Source organism: Cebidichthys violaceus, unplaced genomic scaffold (assembly GCF_023349555.1).
Source record: "Cebidichthys violaceus isolate CVI_PGR_0920_01 unplaced genomic scaffold, fCebVio1.0.p SCAF_4, whole genome shotgun sequence".
NCBI lineage: Eukaryota > Metazoa > Chordata > Actinopteri > Perciformes > Stichaeidae > Cebidichthys > Cebidichthys violaceus.
The window spans coordinates 4,472,636-4,489,905 of record NW_027176594.1 but is presented as its reverse complement, the minus strand read 5'-3'; the positions used below and the strand labels follow the sequence as shown (position 1 = coordinate 4,489,905).

Here is a 17,270-nt window from a genome sequence, read left to right as displayed (position 1 = left end):
TGTCAGTGACTGGGAGGATGTCCCACTACGGAAAGACCTTGGTTCGGAGAGGAAACCTTCCAGCGGGGCCCTGGGCCAGAGAGCCGTGACATGGAAGTGCCCACTAGAGGAGCAGCATGCACATGTGCTTCTGTTTCAGAGGGTTTCCTACACAGGAACTGTGTCCTGTCTGTACCCTCTCAATCACCCCTCACTGTTGTCCTCAGCAAACACATTGATATCTCATTTGTGTACGAAAAATGTCAACGCTCCGTTTCTGAATTTCTTCTACCGTATCATCGTGTTTATTGCGTATTCTGTTATTGCCGCAACCACTGGAAAAGTCAAGTTTGACAGAGTTTGCAGTAAGGTCAATCATAGTCATTTCCACAGCTGGACCTCCTCTGGTGAATTGACCATTTGGCTCATAAAGAAATATTATTTATATCTATTTTTTTGTTCCACAAACCCAGCCATGTGAAGGTCTTTTTTTTTTCATTGGCAGACAGGTTTAAGAGTAGCCTGCCATGCTGTGCTTTGGCTCAGTGCTGCTCTCTCTGTAATCACATTACTGATTCTGCCAAAGAGCCACATCACAATCTTTCATTAAAACCGCATTAGCACAAGACGAGGTGAAGTGATGTGGGAGGATGGCTTTTTTTTCTTCTTTTTTTTCATCTCTCACTCCAGAGAGCACAAGACCTACTATGAAAATGAATGCTTGATGGCACTGCTCCGCTTTTTGGGGAGGCTCCTTTTTTGGTGCAAACAAAGTGTTGAGAACTATTTCAAGCACTTTGGTTACATCATGAAGTGAAACCTGTTGCCAACAGGTGCTGATATGTCTTTGATGAGCTAATTTATCATTATTGACAGGACACTGCTCAGCGCAGCCTCGCCCTACAGACTTGTTTTGAGGATCAGGAAGTCATGAATGAAGTAATGCGTGCTTTGTGGGTAGGGATCTGGTGTGGGGTGTGTGTGTGGGGGGGGGGGCAGGCCTTGTTAAGGGCAAAGGTGGGAGGCGAGTGTGGAGCAGGGATTGGGACTGGAAAAGATGGGAGAGTGGAACAGGAAGGACTGTGGAAAGGCACAGTATGTAAACGCTGGAGCAGGCACGCTGTGACCTAAGTGGCACATCTGATGATGAGACTGTAGAAATCATAACAAACATCCCGGCAACAGGCGCCAATGAATACACTGTGGACATCTTCAGCAGCTGAACTTTGACTGATGCATACCTTTTCTGGTTTGTTTTTGGAAGAAACTTCTGAAGCAGCAGAACATTGTCATTTTAAGTTTTCCTCTAGCTTTGAGATACATTGAAATAAACTGTAATAAAGGAAACATTACGACAACATTGGAAGAGACAGAAGGACGTGAACATTTTTATATTACATGTAAAGCATAATCTCACAGTAGCCAGGGGGTCACATTCATTCACAGCAAAAACAAACTATTACTTTACGTTGGACACAGTTTGGAAAACACACAGACAGAGTGGCAAGCCAGTCCTTGTTTGAAAAGCACTTTCCTATAGTCGTCCCAAGTCGGTGCCTATTTAAATTACAGCTGAATCAAAGGTTTTGGAACCTGTAATTATGTGTAAATAATGAGTTATACATATCCCCTTCAGCAATGCTTTTTGATTATTCTATCCAGACGTTTCTCAGATATTTCTCATAGTACACTTATTTCTACACACAGTATATATGGCAGTACAAGAGGTGAACATATTTTCTGTGGGTGGTTTTATGGGAATGTGGATCTTTCAGATCAATTTGAGGAGTGCCTCGGGTTTGCATGTTCCACATTTAAACGTAAGTGTGTCATGCAACGTGGGACTCTCACTAGTCTGGTCTTGGTCTTGACTCTGTCTCAACCCCTCAGAGTCTTGGTCTTGTCTCGGTCTTGATACAATCTGGTCTTGCTCATGACTTGGTCTCGGTTTAGGTAATTACAACCCTGGCCTGTAGTAGGTGTGAATGTCTGTGTGTCAGTCCTGCAGCCTGTCCAGGATCTACTTTACTTTACTATTACAAGTAATGGATGGATTTAAGTGGAAGTGTAGTGTTGGTAAAATCAATTCATTCATTTAAATCAATATAGATTTAATATTAAACTTGGTAACAATATGCGTAAGTGATTTTAACTCAAAGGTTCACTTACTAGCTTCAGAATGTTGAATCTAAACTAGAAGCTAGGAAGTGGGTGTCTGTCGGATTATTTGACACACTTTTTTTATTTTGTTTACCTTGTTGCTGTTTTGTTTTGGCAGTGGTCTTGTTGAAAAACACACCAAAACACACATGCTTTGGTGTGTGGTGCTCTATAGTGCCCTCCCCCATTGTGTCATCTTTGTTTTTCTTCCCACCTCCTCTGAACAATGTTTAAATATATATCATATATAAAGTAGGCATTTTTTCATGTTTACAGAACAATCTGGCCTGTAATATCAGATATATGTAAGGTGGGGTCTGTGTGAAGCCAGTAGACTGGGATCTCTGGCTTTCTGCAGATAAACTAGCCAAGTCTGACAGTTCCCAGGTTTGCTCTGAAATGCCTTCCTTTAAAAGGCAAAAAGCAGGGGAAGCCTTTCCCTTCTGTGAGTGTGTGTGTGTGTGTGTGTGTGTGTGTGTGTGTGTGTGTGTGTTTCTATCTTGTGATGCTGCTTTCCTCAGGACAGCAGCTATCATCTCAATCTGTTATGCAAGCCTCTCATCCACCACTTTTGTTTATTGCTCCCCTGATTGTATCCAGTTGATCAATGCTGTTTTAACTTCATGTGACGCTGCACAGAGACAAGAATGCTGCAGCTGTTTTTGTTTTTTTTCCTTCTCTGAATGTTGCCTGCCGTCGATTAACTCCGGAGCGTCATGTAACCGGATACCAGTCATTCTTCATGCTTTATGTAATGAAGTCCACACAGCTTGGCCTCATATATTCCCATATTAACTGTCCACCCTGCAGTGAGTCGAACATGCATTACAGTGTGTGTAATCACATTGTGGATGGGTGTGATCTGTGCACCGCGCTCACATATGGCTCCAATAACGAGCTCGCACATCTATCCCTTGACATCACTGTTCTTTGAGGACGCACTAATTGTCCACAGTGACCCGAGCCTTTTGCTGAGATGCCCTTAAGATTATCATAATGTCCAATAGTAAAATGTATAAAAACCCAAATTTGCTTTAAATACATATGTAGACAATGGAAAAACAAACATCACATTTAATTGAAAACACAGTATGATACTGTGAAGCAGTGCAGCATTCAGAAACATTATTAAACTCATGCATTTATTATGCTCTGCAGTGAAACATTGAAGGACTCTTGAAGCATTTCTGAATGGCATTGGTTTTCACTGTCTTAATACCATCAGCTCTTGATTATCTTTTACAACACAGAGCGGTTGGATACTGCCCTGGCTTTATGTCGTACACAATGTAATGTGTTGAGGCCTTGTTACGGTGTGCCAAGGTTCAGTGTATTGTTGCCAAAACATGTTTTTACTATCTGGGGGAGTAGCCTTTCCACTCTACATTCATGTGTGTTATGATCATTTGAGCTCTGCAGTTGACCAACAGTGATTCCATAAAGGTCACTCATTGTTACCCGTCTGGCTAATAGAGGGTGAACATTGATGATAATGCTCCAACATAAACACATTGTAGTTGAAGCCTTTTCTGTAAAAGTAAAAGTAAAAGTAAAAGTAAAAGTAAATATTCCAAACAAAAGCACAACCATAATCACTAGAAAATACATGAGTAGTAGAGACACACAATGAGCAAAAGATTAAATATACAGCCTCTAAAATTGCTTTTTTTTTTTTTACAAAAGCAGGGATTTAAGAGATGCCACACTCATCTTCCCCACATTCCTCTGGCACACTGCTTCAAAGCACAGAGAGCCGCAGACTGCAGAAACCTGGTCGCTGTTAGTTTCAAGCCTGGATATAAGGATCATTAGAGGAGCAAACAAAGACTATTGAGTTCCAGCAATTAAAGTAAATGTTATATTTTCAAAAGGATGTCACTAAGATGGGATATAATAATGGAAAGCAGCAAGAGTTAGCAAACGGTTGCCTAATTACACTTCAAACAGTCACTGAGCAACATTGGTATTTATTTGGAGTTGTGTTTCTGGCCACCCAACCACTGTAAGTCCAACATGCACCCTTCTTTTTAGCTGTTTTGAGCTCCAACAAATCTCTCTCTTTAATGTCTAAATTCTCCAATATGTTTAGCAGCTGTGACTGGAAACAACGCAGATGATTGTAGAGGAAGTTAACCAAAACAAATACTGTGCTCGGAGATGCTAAGATGCTCTGTAGAGCTGGTGATAATTCTCTGTGGGTTCCTCACTTAGGACCCCTCTCGCATTGCATAAAGACATTTGATCCAATGGTTTTATACAATTATTGATTAGTGCAGCTTTAAGGAAACTGTTATGTGGCTCAACCTCAGCCCAAAAGTGTCTAAAGAAGCTCTAGCAGTCCGCAGGGTGAGGAGGTTTTGAGTTTGCCACCACTAATGTGGTGGGCTATAAAATGAGTTTAGTACAGGCTTTGCTTAAAAGTGTATTTGTTTGAATATGCTGTTACCACTAATAACATCTGTTGTGTGGAGGTTTCCATTCTGATAAAGCTAAGGTGTTTTCATGCTGAAACAATAAGTAAAAAAGTGGATATTAGTTTTTAAAAAAGGGACTAAACAGGAGAGAGAAAAAAAGCGTAAAAGTGAAAATGTGATTTCATGGCTAGACTGCTTTATTGGTGGTGAAGGGTGTGGTCAGTGTTTGCCAGAGTCCTACCACTCAAGGGCAGCATCTTACAATAGCCTTATTACATTGATTTTGACAAGTGGACAGTAAAAACACCAACGGTGGTGAAATATGTTCACAGTGGTGCAGTCAGTGCTAGAGAACCCATTAATACAGCCTACCAATGTATATTTAGGAGGGGTATAATATGCTAGAACCAATGAAAATCCTGCTTACTGGACTCATACGATTATAGAGTCTGTGATAGACCATACTAATATAGTATTGTTTGTTTGGTCTGCAGTCACTGCATGTGCTGTAAATTGGGGACTATTGCCTCCACTAGAGTGACCAGAATCACCTTTTATGGACGTGCACACCGTGGTCTGGATTTTAGCCATTTGTGTGGTTTGGATTCCATCTAGAATTTACAGTCACTTCAAAGAACATTGCAATGTTCAATATAGTAAGTGTTTGCTCCCAAAAATAATGACCTTGCAGGCTTATAGTTGCCGTACCTTTATTTTGAAAATAACGCCCGTAACCCGCACTTAAATACTCCCAGGTAGCAGTTCATCAGGTTGTGTTTACACCAGCCAGAAGTCACCTCTGTGAGTAGGGTGTTACTAATATGAGCTCCAAAATGATTTGCTGTGTTTGACACAAGTTTATAATCTAACTTTTCTACTCTAAGCTATTGTCGAATGAATTCATCTGATTATAAGCTGATAATAACAAGGCATCCCATAATACAGCTCCCTCTTAAAAACGTCACTACACTACTGTCGTTAAAGTGGTGCCTGAGACACTCCACTGCTGCTGTCTGTCTCTTAATGTTACTTGTGCAGTGGCCATGTCTCTGTGGTATCTGAGGACAGGACACATGTAGAACCTCTCCACTCTTGATTCATTATCTAAAGTTAAGTCTAAGTCGTAAGAAATTAGTTATTCGGACCAATAAACCAGTTATGAATACTTTTGTTTTGCATACTTTCATTAGTGTGTTAACTACATTCTCATGCGAAAGCTCTACGTGATTTGTAGTTTTAATAGTGCGCCAGTTTGCTTTTTATATGCTTATGTACATTACCCTTTTTTTTTCTCTTTTTGTTTTGCTGCTTACACTTTAAATTTCTTAAAAACAACAATTACCTCACCCATAAGTAAAGAAGGAACATTCCCTCCAATGCTATATTAAGACCTACTCAAAGAACAAACAATTGTAAAAGCTGTAATACTCGAGCCGTCCCATTGTCTGCTGTGCATCCCTTAGCTTCCTGCAGTTCGATGATTTACACAAATTGGACCAAAGGAATCCACCACAGGTGTTTGCTTGCCCCTATTTTCTCGTGTGCTTTGGGGATTGTCAAGATTTGAGACTGAGCTGAAGAGCGACCAGCTGTGGATTTCAAGCTGTTTTGAAACAAATCATTGAGGCAGAAGCTTTGCCCTTTTTGTGCCAGGCTCAGGCAGACATTGTCCAACACCTCTCACATGGTTAGGCTGTAGATTTAATCCACAGCATGTGTACACACACTGCTCAGAGAACCTGGAGTGTGTGTGTGTGTGTGTGTGTGTGTGTGTGTGTGTGTGTGTGTGTGTGTGTGTGTGTGTGTGTGTGTGTGTGTGTGTGTGTGTGTGTAAGCAGCAGGCGAGACGGGGATAGAAATTAACAAGACATAGCTCAAATAAATGAATTAAAAAGGATTGTGCTGGATTGCTTTTATCTATAGTTTATTATAATAATTATTGGGACATTTTATTATTCGCTATACTACAAAAAAGTACCTTATTTATAAAGGTCTTGGCAATTGTTAAGATTCAGAGTTTTCGGGGCTTTTCCATCAGAGAATATTGGATAGCCTCAGCTGTTTAGCAAAGCCTGAGTCATCAATATCAAAGCTGTTTCAAGGTGTAATGTGTGGCCTTGTTGACCAGGATGCATCCCACGTTACTACAACATCCCCACTATAAACCCAGTTGGGGATCTTTGTTGGATAAACAGCAAAACAATGTAGTTTACCATTGAGATTTAGGCTTCTTTTAAGGATTCTGTCAATGACAAGAGAACAAAACTCAAAGACTAAAAGGCAATTTAGAATATTTTGTGAAATGACTCGGTTAGGGATAAAATCATTAGTTGCAGCTCATGAGCAGTACCAGATGCTTAGCAGAGTCCGAGCTCTATTCAGTGGTGTAGATGTGAGTTGATTGTTCCCCGTAGAGTCCCGGCTATCTGCCCAATGTGATGACGCTGCTCCTCGGTGCACCGCTCACAGCTCCGGTCTTAAAATACCCTCGCTGCATTCTGTCATGCTTCCCCCGGGGACGGCCACGGGTCAGAGATCCCACCTCGGGGAATCTCTTCACTGTTTGGAAATAGATTTGGTTTGTTGTGTTTGCTGGTGTGCAATGGGTGTAGTGGAGGGTGGACTTAAACGGCATGGATCCACCTCTCAAAATCATACATTTTTCTTTTAATGCGACATTAGGAGCATTTATGCAGGGTTTACATGGCCGTGTGCGCTTTTCGGAGAGTAGTCACCCATCTAAGGGCTTGCCTAAATGGATGTCATTTGGTTTCCTATCCTGTGGATTTAGGCCTATTTGGTTTCGAAATCAGCCAAGTCTCAGAACAACTTGTATGAGAGATGTGTTGGTTGTGTTGCTTAGCGTTCCGTTTGATTAATGGAGGATTTATGCTGTTTTTTGGGTATCAGGGCTGGACAATACACTGGCATATGAGGTTTCCTGATACTAGATATGCAATGCAAATGTATTTTGCGTGTCATCATTGGTATAGATGTTCATTTACACTCATCAAATGACATATTGCACTGGCACTACGAAGGGATGTGTGGTAGTTTTATTTAAGGAAGGCCTAAGACTGACTGACATTACATTTCGTTTCTGTTACTTAAGCTGTAAAAGCTCAATACTATCATATATCTTGACAACTAAAAAATAAACATGAACTGTAGGGTCTACTATCCAGCATTTGGGTAATACGTTGGTGTCGTCTTACCATTTCTCCTCTCTTTATTTGTGTAAGCTGTAACTGGCACACAGATGATTAAGTGTAGTTTGCTCTCTTGGCGTTTGCTAACCTGAGGTAACTCCCCTCCTGATTCACCGGGGCTTGATGTGCAACAGGATGTAGCCGCCTGCATACAAACAGGATGTTTGCAAAGTGGTTAACTGTGTGATGCAGCAGACTTACTCTTCATGATGGCTGATATTGTGTCATCAACATACAGTATAATCATATTAAGCCTTCTGCCTCCTTTTACATGCACACATTTTATTTTGTTATGTTTGACGTTTTCTTTCAGAGCTTGGGATGGCACAGCGAAAGTTTGCCCAGTGCCTGGGAGAGTTTCAGTTTGAGTACATCGGCGATGCGAAGACCGATGATGAGAAATGTATCGGTAAGTGTGGGTTTTTCAATTCAATTCATTTTGTATTGCCCAAAATCACAAACCACAACTTTGCCTTAGATGGAAACTAACCACTAGTTTCGTTATCGCCACGCAGACTCGCACTGTTCTTTTCTCTACCAGCAAATTAAGAGCATTTTTTGTGTGTGTGTGTGCACCTGTGGTGGGAACAGCTGTTAATCACAATGTATTTTAAGCTGCTTGTGTGTGTAAGAGAGTGTTGCAGAGAGATTGCATTCAGTTTGATTTTTCTTTCTTTTTTCTTTTTCTTCAGATGAATCTATGCAAGAGTTCTCCTCATTCCTCAAGAACCTCGAAGACCAAAGAGAGCTGATGGTGAGAAAAACCAGTCGGAACCTGCTTGAACGCCAGGGGAAATACCTGTGTGTGTGTGTGCATGTGTGTGTGTGCTGTGTATGCTTGCACTGTGTGCATTTCCAACCAGCCTACACCTATTACTGCCCGTATTTGGTGCTTGCATCTATTAATGTCGAACTCGGTCATCCGCCAGAGATCCAGACCAGCACTCGTAATATAATTTTCTCTGACGTACAGTACAACCACTGCATCCAGCAGGCAGAGCAACCAGTTCCCCAGTGGGTGGATATGTATTGATAGTGTTCAAACACTTGTGGTTGTCTTACAGTCACTGTCGCCCCACTTGCCTGGGGAGTGGCTGCCGAGAGGACAGGATCCACTTTATCACAGCCAAGCTTTAAATACCGAGAAAGATTCACATAAGCTTCTGCACCAAGGTCCACAGCAATACAGCCCTTTATGACACACCACCATAAAACTGGTTTCTGCATCAGGCAGCGCCGTTAAAGTTGCTAATTTATAAATCACAAAAAATCACAGCATCCCACGTGAAAGATGGTACAACACTCTTAAAGTATCTGTCATTTTAATGGTTACAGTGGGTTTTAAACTGCTACCCTGAAGTGTTAAAAGTGTTAAAACCTAATAGAGCTACTTTGTCAAAGCTCCTCATTTGACGACTGGTTTTAGTTTAGGCAGTAGTTTTGATGGCCAGTGATTATTTGGAGAAATACTTTCAAAAGAACAAATCTAAAACATTCCACTTCTTTGGACTGGGATACACAATGTCTGCGACTTTCTATGAACAGCCACTCTGTTGTAATGTCTGTCTGTCTGAGGTTAGGGAGTGGGCCCATCATCAGTAGCTGCCTGAGATGACTGTTTTAGCGCCTGGCTCAGGCCGTAATGGTAAACACTGCTCAGCTCAGCACAGCTTATCATAGTGGGATGACATCACAGTGCAAAGTAAGGAGAAGCAGGATGGGCATGCAGGCACAGACATGTCCTGCAGCAGAAGCACCGGAGGAAGGAAAATAAAAATACATTGACTTTATGAGTTCATTATTGGAAGACAAAGATACTTTTGGAATAATAAGAATGTCTTTGCAGTTATGTAATTTACTACTAGCCAACCTTCACTGGAGTCAGCAGACACTTAATACTGGAAAATGTTGTTGTGTCACATGAAATATCAGTGGGGTTTGTCACTAAGTTGAGCAATAATGAAGGCTTTGTTATGGTGTCTGTCTAGATGAGGAACATCACAGAAACCTTAATGAAACCCCTGGAGAAGTTCAGGAAAGACCATCTTGGTACAGTAAGGGTAATGTATGATTGTTTCTCTTCCCAAAATATGTTGAAGCCCTTAGTTGATATGTTTGGTGTACCCTAATGATTACCAAAAAAACAGTAAGAAAAGAAACATTTTACAGTTGGATGCTAATAGCATATCAATTGTACTGCACACACAGCTTTGATTCCTTTGTCCCGAGAATAATTTAGTATTTTGTTCTTCTTCTGTTCCTTCTTAAGGCGGAAAGAAAGAGGTATGAGAAAGAAACGGAGAAGTACTACAGCTCTCTGGAGAAGCTTCTGAATATGTCAGCAAAGAAGAAAGAGCCACAGCTACAAGAGGTATTTATCCCTGCCTGAACTCTCCCGACACATTTGTAACATGCAGAATATAGCGGTTCATAATGACAGCAAAACGGATGGAAACGGGTATTTTGTGTAGTTTGAGAATCCCTGTTTTTTTTTTTTTTTTGCCTTTGGTGCCGTGGGGGGGGGAAGAGCCTCCCTGTAAAGCCTGTTGGACCGTGCGAGTTTCCACTAACATGCCTCGCAGCAACAGTTTTCCTGGCTTGCTGGGAAAGGAAATGTGTGCTCACTTGCGCTGTGATAACAAGCTCAAAACTGGTTGCTGTAGTTTGGGGAACAATCCATGCTGCAGTACCATAGCATGGGCATTTTTTAAACTGTGGAGAAGTCAGCAACCTCTCACTGAACAATGTTTCTGCCTTCTTGTCTTTGCCATGTAGCCATTTAAGGCGTAGCCATATGTTGTATACACCAACCGGAGAGAGGACACTTGAAATTGTTGACATGATGGCTGCTGGCTGTTCTGCTCTCTGTGACTCTTGTTACCAACAATGAGTTCTATCGGACTTGAATAAATAGACCCAGCGATTCATTCACAGCCGCAAGAGTCATTGACTTCATTGACACTGAGTCACATTTTTTGGTATCTTATGAAAAGCATTGCTATGTGAACGCTGATCTTACTCATTTCATAGTGAATAGAAAATGTTACTTATCAGCAGCTGATATTTAGTAGGAAAGGATATCTGCCTGTAATCTTGTTGTAGTAAGAAGGTATATCAAGAATTATAAATAAAGATGCTTTAGCTGTGTTACATTGCAAACTTGTGTACTGTTATTTATATAACATATATTGTATACTGTATTTTTTGGATGTTAACTAATTCTGGCGTGGCACTGTGTTTATATTTACCCTCTAGTTTCTTTGTGCGTGTAGCTTTTCTTTATCTGAATCGGCAGTATAAGGATAGAGGGTGTGGTATGTTGTACGGATCATACAGCCCTCTGAGACAAACTTGTTATTCTGGGCTATGTAAATTAACTTGATTTGAACATCAGCAGTATTTGATATAGACCTAACTACCTTCAATATCCCCTTTTGTAAGAACATAATGCAAAATTGCACTGTATCACAGAGATCCCAGTGTTTCTTCTTCGCTTCGGTGCGTCTGTCCGTCTCTATAATCATCACGATGTGTGTTCTCCGCCCCCGCAGGCAGACATCCAGGTGGAAACCATGAAGCTGCACTTTCAGGAGGAGTCACTGGACTATGTGTGCAAACTGCAGGAGATCCAGGAGAGAAAGAAGTTTGAGTGTGTGGAGCCGGTGAGTGACTCACCTCGGTGAACTCATCAGCACTGACGCGGCTCGTCTTTCACATTAATAAAAGCAAAGGGAAATGAAGGAAATGAGTGATTTTGTTGTGAGTTTCTCTTTTGCTTGCTGACTCTTTAGATTAACATCTCGTATCTGTTTGTTGTGATCTTTTTAGATGCTGGCCTTCTTTCAGACCGTCTTCACCTTTTATCACCAGGGCTTCGAGCTCGCCAAGGACTTTGACCATTATAAAAGAGAGCTGCAGATCAATATTCAGAATGTAAGAAATATGAATGTTTTCTTACTATGTTTGCATAAGGATGATTCTAAGCATGACAGCAATTGCTTGTATACAATTTGTGTGCTCTTGTTCTGCCCAAAGAATACAAAACATCTTAAACGTTATGGGTGCCAGAGGGAATAAACAAAGGGGTTGACATCTAAAGGGCAGAAAGGCCCTTGAAACAAAACCATGATATACTATCAGCGTATCAAGTTCTTGTAGCTAACCTGTCATTTCCTACTTAACACAACCACTAAAGCTAAAAACAGAGCATCGTAGGCCAATGGAGTTCTCTTTGTCTACCTGTCGGATGCATTTACTTTCCATTTTGTTTTGATTTGGCCACCAACTCCTCCTGTTATTCTTCAGTGTCAGTACAGTCTTATCTTGGTTTCATTCTCAGTTTTACTACCAACTATTCAACTGATGTCATGGAGATAAAGGCGTTTCCAAGGGAAGCTCATAAGTTATGAGTTGTCGTGACCTCTCATTAGGAAGGTCTTGCTACCTAATCACTGAGCATCGGGAAGTGACTTCCTGGAGCGTGTGTTTACTCCCCCCCCCTTCCAGACGAGGAGTCGATTTGAGGGCGCGCGGTCAGAGGTGTACGAGCTAATGAAGAGGATCAGGGAGGCGCCTCAAGAATACAGACAGACCAGCCCTATCAGTTGTGAAGGTTACCTCTATGTACAAGAAAAAAGTAAGATCTCTATATATTCCAAAGGTGTTTTATTATGGGTTGTCACATTACCCTTATTCACAACACACACTGTTACGAGGAAGCATAGTCCGATGTCATGGTCAGAAGGGGTCTTTTACCGCTTTCCTTCAATTCCTGTAAAAGTGTGGGAGTGGAGTGTTTTTTCCGCATTTAAAACATAACTTGTGAACTGTTTTCTGTGCCTACTGTGGGTTGTCGGTGACTTTATCTTAATGGGTTGTTGTGGACAGACAACTAATTCTCTTTATCCTTATAATGGAAAAAACATGGAGGTTCAAATGCATTTTTAATCAGCAGCAGCAACAGTGATGCCACATGATGCTCCTGCAAAATGTTGCAGAAATACAGACAAAGTGTTTTATTTATTTTAAGTGGCTCTACTTGCTGTCGCACGTTGTCATTCCGGATGTCTTCCCTGTATACTGCTGCGTTAAGCGGTACTGATTGTTACTATGTGAATAGTGTTGAATGTCCGTGTCACACACCCTTGTTTCTCCAGGGCCACCTCCCTTTGGTTCTAGTTGGGTGAAGCGCTACAGCACGTTTGTCAAAGAGCAGAAGATCCTGCACATGGTGACCTTCGACCACAGATCTGGTGGCAAGATTGTGAGTAGTCCTACAACACATAGAGCAGTGGGTTATTGATGCCGCGCCATTTTTAATGAAATCACCACCACTTTTTCTCTCTATGTAATCTTTCTCTTTTTCAGAATTACGTGCTCTTTATTTGTAATTCGTTTTTGTCTGTACAGTAAAGTCTTTCTCTCTTTTTTTCAGGGTGAGACGGAGTCTGTCACACTCAAATCCTGTCTCCGCAAAACGACCGACATGTTGGACCGGAGGTTCTGCTTAGAACTTGACATAACAGATCGGTACATCTTCTCTTCGCCGAACACTTTTTCTCAAACACGCTGTCATGATACATGTGATATGATAACGGTGCTTGTAGTTGAACATTTCTTCTGGATGGCTCTTATATAAATATTCTCATGTGGCCACTGAGCTCATAGATTGTCTGCTGTGATATTCCACATTAACAGCTCTGCTAAAGATCTCAGCTCCACACACCTAGTTCAGTTTGCTGCTCTATGTGTTTTGGATTGCTGAGGGCAGGACAGCAGTGTGTTGGAGGGCTGCCCTCACACACACACTTAGCTAGGAGAATGTGTCACTCCCTGCTGTGCCGTGCTGTAATAGATATTCTTATTTTGTCACTCAACTTAACTCTGCCCTGCCTTTTTTTTCTGTAGTATTAATAGAAGAGCAATACCCCAGATTTAGTTTGGTAATTTGAGTCCACACATCCATCTGATTGGGATGAGAAACTCGATAGTAGGTCTCATAAACCTGCTTGGATGACTATTAGGGTTCATATTTGTATTTTGTGCAAGTCTGAGGTGCAAGTTCCCTTGACAGAGGTTTTTTTATTGTTGTTTGAAAGATTGCTGAGCTCATTTGATGTTTTTATATTGACACAGACTAGTCCCTTACTGCACTGTACCTCTAATGCTTTGCTGAATGCCCGATGTGGTTTGGCTCTCTTTCAGGCCGGGCACGGTGCTGACAGTACAGGCTATGTCAGAGGATGACCACAAGTTCTGGATGCAGGCCATGGGTGGGAAGGAAGCTGTGAGTCAGCCGCCTGCACTGTGTCATCTTTGAGTCATGTAGCCCCACTGTGTTCTGTTTAGCTGCCATCTTATAGAAAACTATTCTTTTTAATGTAATAAACTTTCACATTCCTGCGCTTTACTGTGTATCACAATGCTCAAAAGCCATAAAGATATATATATATATATTATTTTTTTTAGACTGGATACTATCTTGGGACGACGTATTCTAAAGAAAGAGGAAGTAAGTAATCTAGCTGTACCAGACTTTGTATCTGTAAATTAATATCATAAAGTTTCATTAGCACAATGCTTCACCCCCTTTTATTATTATTTTTCTTCTTCCATCTGCAGTTGATGCCCAGCTGAATGATGTGGGTTTGAGTTTTATGGCGAAGTCCATCAGCGCCATCGAGACAAGAGGTGAGCCTCAGATATGTAACTATAGAAAAGCTCAGTTGAGAGAAGGTCATTCATTTGGGGAACTTTAACATGACAATTGGTGAATAGTAGCGTAGGTGCAGTTTTGGTATCTCTACACAAGGGGGCAGACTTGCTCCAATATTGAAACAAAAGGCTGTCGAGGAGCTACTGCAGGCAGCATGTACTGTAGCTGATATGAATGCCTTTCATTGTGTAGTGCCAAAGTTCTTATTCATTTGCTTTTAATTTTGGTCTAGCCCCCCTCTACATTTCTTTATGCAAAGGGTTATCTACCTTACTGACATATTCATGTATCTGATGTATAGTTTCCAATTACAGGGTTGTTGTTGTGTGTGTGTGTGTGTGTGTGTGTGTGTGTGTGTGTGTGTAATTTTCTGCTTTTATTCTTGTTTGTTTTTGTTTGTCTTTCCATTTATTGTCTGCTTTGTGTGTTCTTTTCCCTGTAAAGCACTTTACAACCTTATTAAGAGCAGTGCAATACAAATGCAGTTTCATTATTGCTTCCAGGTATTAATGACCAAGGCCTGTACAGAGTTGTTGGGGTAAGCTCCAAGGTCCAGAAGCTCGTCTCATTAATGATTGGTAAGTTGAATTCTATTATTTTCTTTCTGCTCTCGAAATGTATTTTGCGTAGAGAGTTGCTGGTAAGAGCTGAATATAGTTAAAACTTTAATTCATATGCTACTGCACTATCGCTGTGATATTAGGTCGCCCCCAGTTAGCTGAATGTGCTGACGTAATGGATGTGTCTGTCGGGACAATATTAAAAAGATAGTGACTGACAATCAGCCCATGACTCAGCTTATCAGAAGCATGTCTCTCTAATGTGCAACAAGTGCCCGGGTGGACCTTTTCCTCACTTCATTTCACTTTTATATCCTCAGACCACCAGACAGGGTCCCTCCCATCCACGTCCTTGCAGTTTTCGGCTTTTGCTTCATTAACACACCACTAAATCCGCCTCTCATGTGCTCGTGGCAGGCTATCAGTCGTCTTTCTCCTTTTATGTCAATTTCCTTTATGACGCTCACTTGTCTGGAATCCCTTTCACTCAACTCATTTTCGATAGAGCTTGTCCTCTGTCCTTCCCATGGCTCCCTGTCTGCTCTCTGGTTTCCTGCCGTCTCCAGCAGACACCAGCTCACTTTCAGCTCTGTGTTCAGAATAACAACAAACTCAGGCAGCCGTCAGCCTGTCTCAGCTTCCTCTCCGAAACCTTCCAGCCTCCCAACCTGCCGACTCATGCTGTGGACTCCATTAACACTCTGCTGCTGCATTCTAAGAAGTTTCTATGAAACCTGAATATAGCAAAAGAAGCATTCGTCTGTGGGTGGTGGACCTTCCACATATAAACGAGGAAAGAATGAGGGAAAAATACAGATATTGTACAGACATTTGCAAATGTTGGTCCACTGATTGACCGTATGGAATAAGATATTTTCATTAAGCTGCCTAGAAAACTTATATTGTATCCCTGAAATGACAGAGGTAGTACTACTACACAAACCACAACCACATTCACAAACATTTCCTGCATAGAGCGGTTCACAGTGAGTGGGTGAAGCGAGCTTTAAACCCTTAAGAAAGTCTTCGTATCCTCCCACTCCTCCTCCTTTTCATCTCTCACCCACCGACATGGCCACGGTCCAATCGGAGAGGACGGAGTGATAGAAAACGAGTCTCCCATCACATTACAGTACAAACAAAGAGAGCGGCCCCTATTGAATGTCATGCAGCAATATAACCGGAAGAAGAAGTGAGCTGCATGCTGTCTCTGACCTGTCCCTTGTACAGTAAGTGGCAGATATTGCTATCATTGTTGCTGAGTTAGACTTCTTGGTTCTATAGATATAATTGCAGAGTGAGGCAAATTTGAGGAATGCTGTGAGATGTTTCCAAAGAACTGCTCGATACATTTCACATTTTTAGGCAGAAAGGACTATATGTGACCAATAATGGATTTATTCCACAGAGCTGACCAGATGCTTGAATGATTTTGTTGCTTCGTACTTTTGTTAAATAATATCAGTTCAATACTAGATCTCTTGACGACTTTAAACTGTTGGTTCACTTAAATTCCATGAAACATAGTTTCCCACAGTGACACCCCTCACACTGTGGCTAGTGGGCTCTTTGAGTTCAGTTCTGAACCGGTCAGCCTGGGCCCTTTGGGCCGGTGGTTTCCAGCCTGAGGGTCCGGACTCCCGCAAGAGGTTGCAAGGCAAATCAGCTTATGCTGAAACAGAACGAATGGCCACACACGAAGGAGGAGCTAGAAGCTGGCCGCCTCAGAGAGGAGAGAGACGCAATAATGCAGCATACATTTTCAGACGGTTTCCTTTGGAAGACATTTATGGTGTTGCACTCATTTAGTTCCCATAAAAAGTGACAGAAATAGTTCCATAAAGAAGGAATGAAAGGAGCTAGGGAGAGAAAAGTTCAAACTCTGCCTCCTTACTCACTTCCACACTGCTGGCCAATCAGGGTGTGATGTGGGCGTGAATGTCGGAAAGTTAAACCAATGGTCGGACACACACCCCCCCTAATCCGATGTTGGAAGCATACAGTAGGATTTGCCGATTTGGCGTATGTCAACAATTGAAGGGATGATCGCCATAGTTTTTTCCGACAGCCAAAGATATTAAAGGGATTTTAACTCATTTACGATCAGAACCAAGATGTTCTAAAAATAATCTATAGAATCAGCGCCCTACTGTGCATTTAGTGATTTTTTTTTTTTGGTGGCGAGGCATGTCTGCCTGTTGAGCCCCTTTAATCTGCAACGGTGAATTTTAAA

At 41.6% G+C, this 17,270-nt stretch overlaps 1 protein-coding gene across 2 annotated transcripts in view; it reads left to right on the top strand.

Annotated features, from left to right (window-relative positions):
- The window catches only part of arhgap10 (Rho GTPase activating protein 10), a 45,943-nt gene that overhangs the window by 3,279 nt on the left and 25,394 nt on the right, over positions 1-17,270 (top strand). For both annotated transcript variants that reach the window (XM_068726946.1, XM_068726945.1), the window contains exons 2-14: positions 8,076-8,171; positions 8,455-8,516; positions 9,751-9,822; positions 10,032-10,133; positions 11,314-11,424; positions 11,591-11,695; positions 12,269-12,398; positions 12,919-13,025; positions 13,197-13,291; positions 13,967-14,048; positions 14,231-14,273; positions 14,384-14,452; positions 14,981-15,055. In XM_068726946.1, coding sequence (XP_068583047.1) covers positions 8,076-8,171; positions 8,455-8,516; positions 9,751-9,822; positions 10,032-10,133; positions 11,314-11,424; positions 11,591-11,695; positions 12,269-12,398; positions 12,919-13,025; positions 13,197-13,291; positions 13,967-14,048; positions 14,231-14,273; positions 14,384-14,452; positions 14,981-15,055 — 1,149 coding nt within the window. The remainder of the gene's footprint in view (positions 1-8,075; positions 8,172-8,454; positions 8,517-9,750; positions 9,823-10,031; positions 10,134-11,313; positions 11,425-11,590; positions 11,696-12,268; positions 12,399-12,918; positions 13,026-13,196; positions 13,292-13,966; positions 14,049-14,230; positions 14,274-14,383; positions 14,453-14,980; positions 15,056-17,270) is intronic.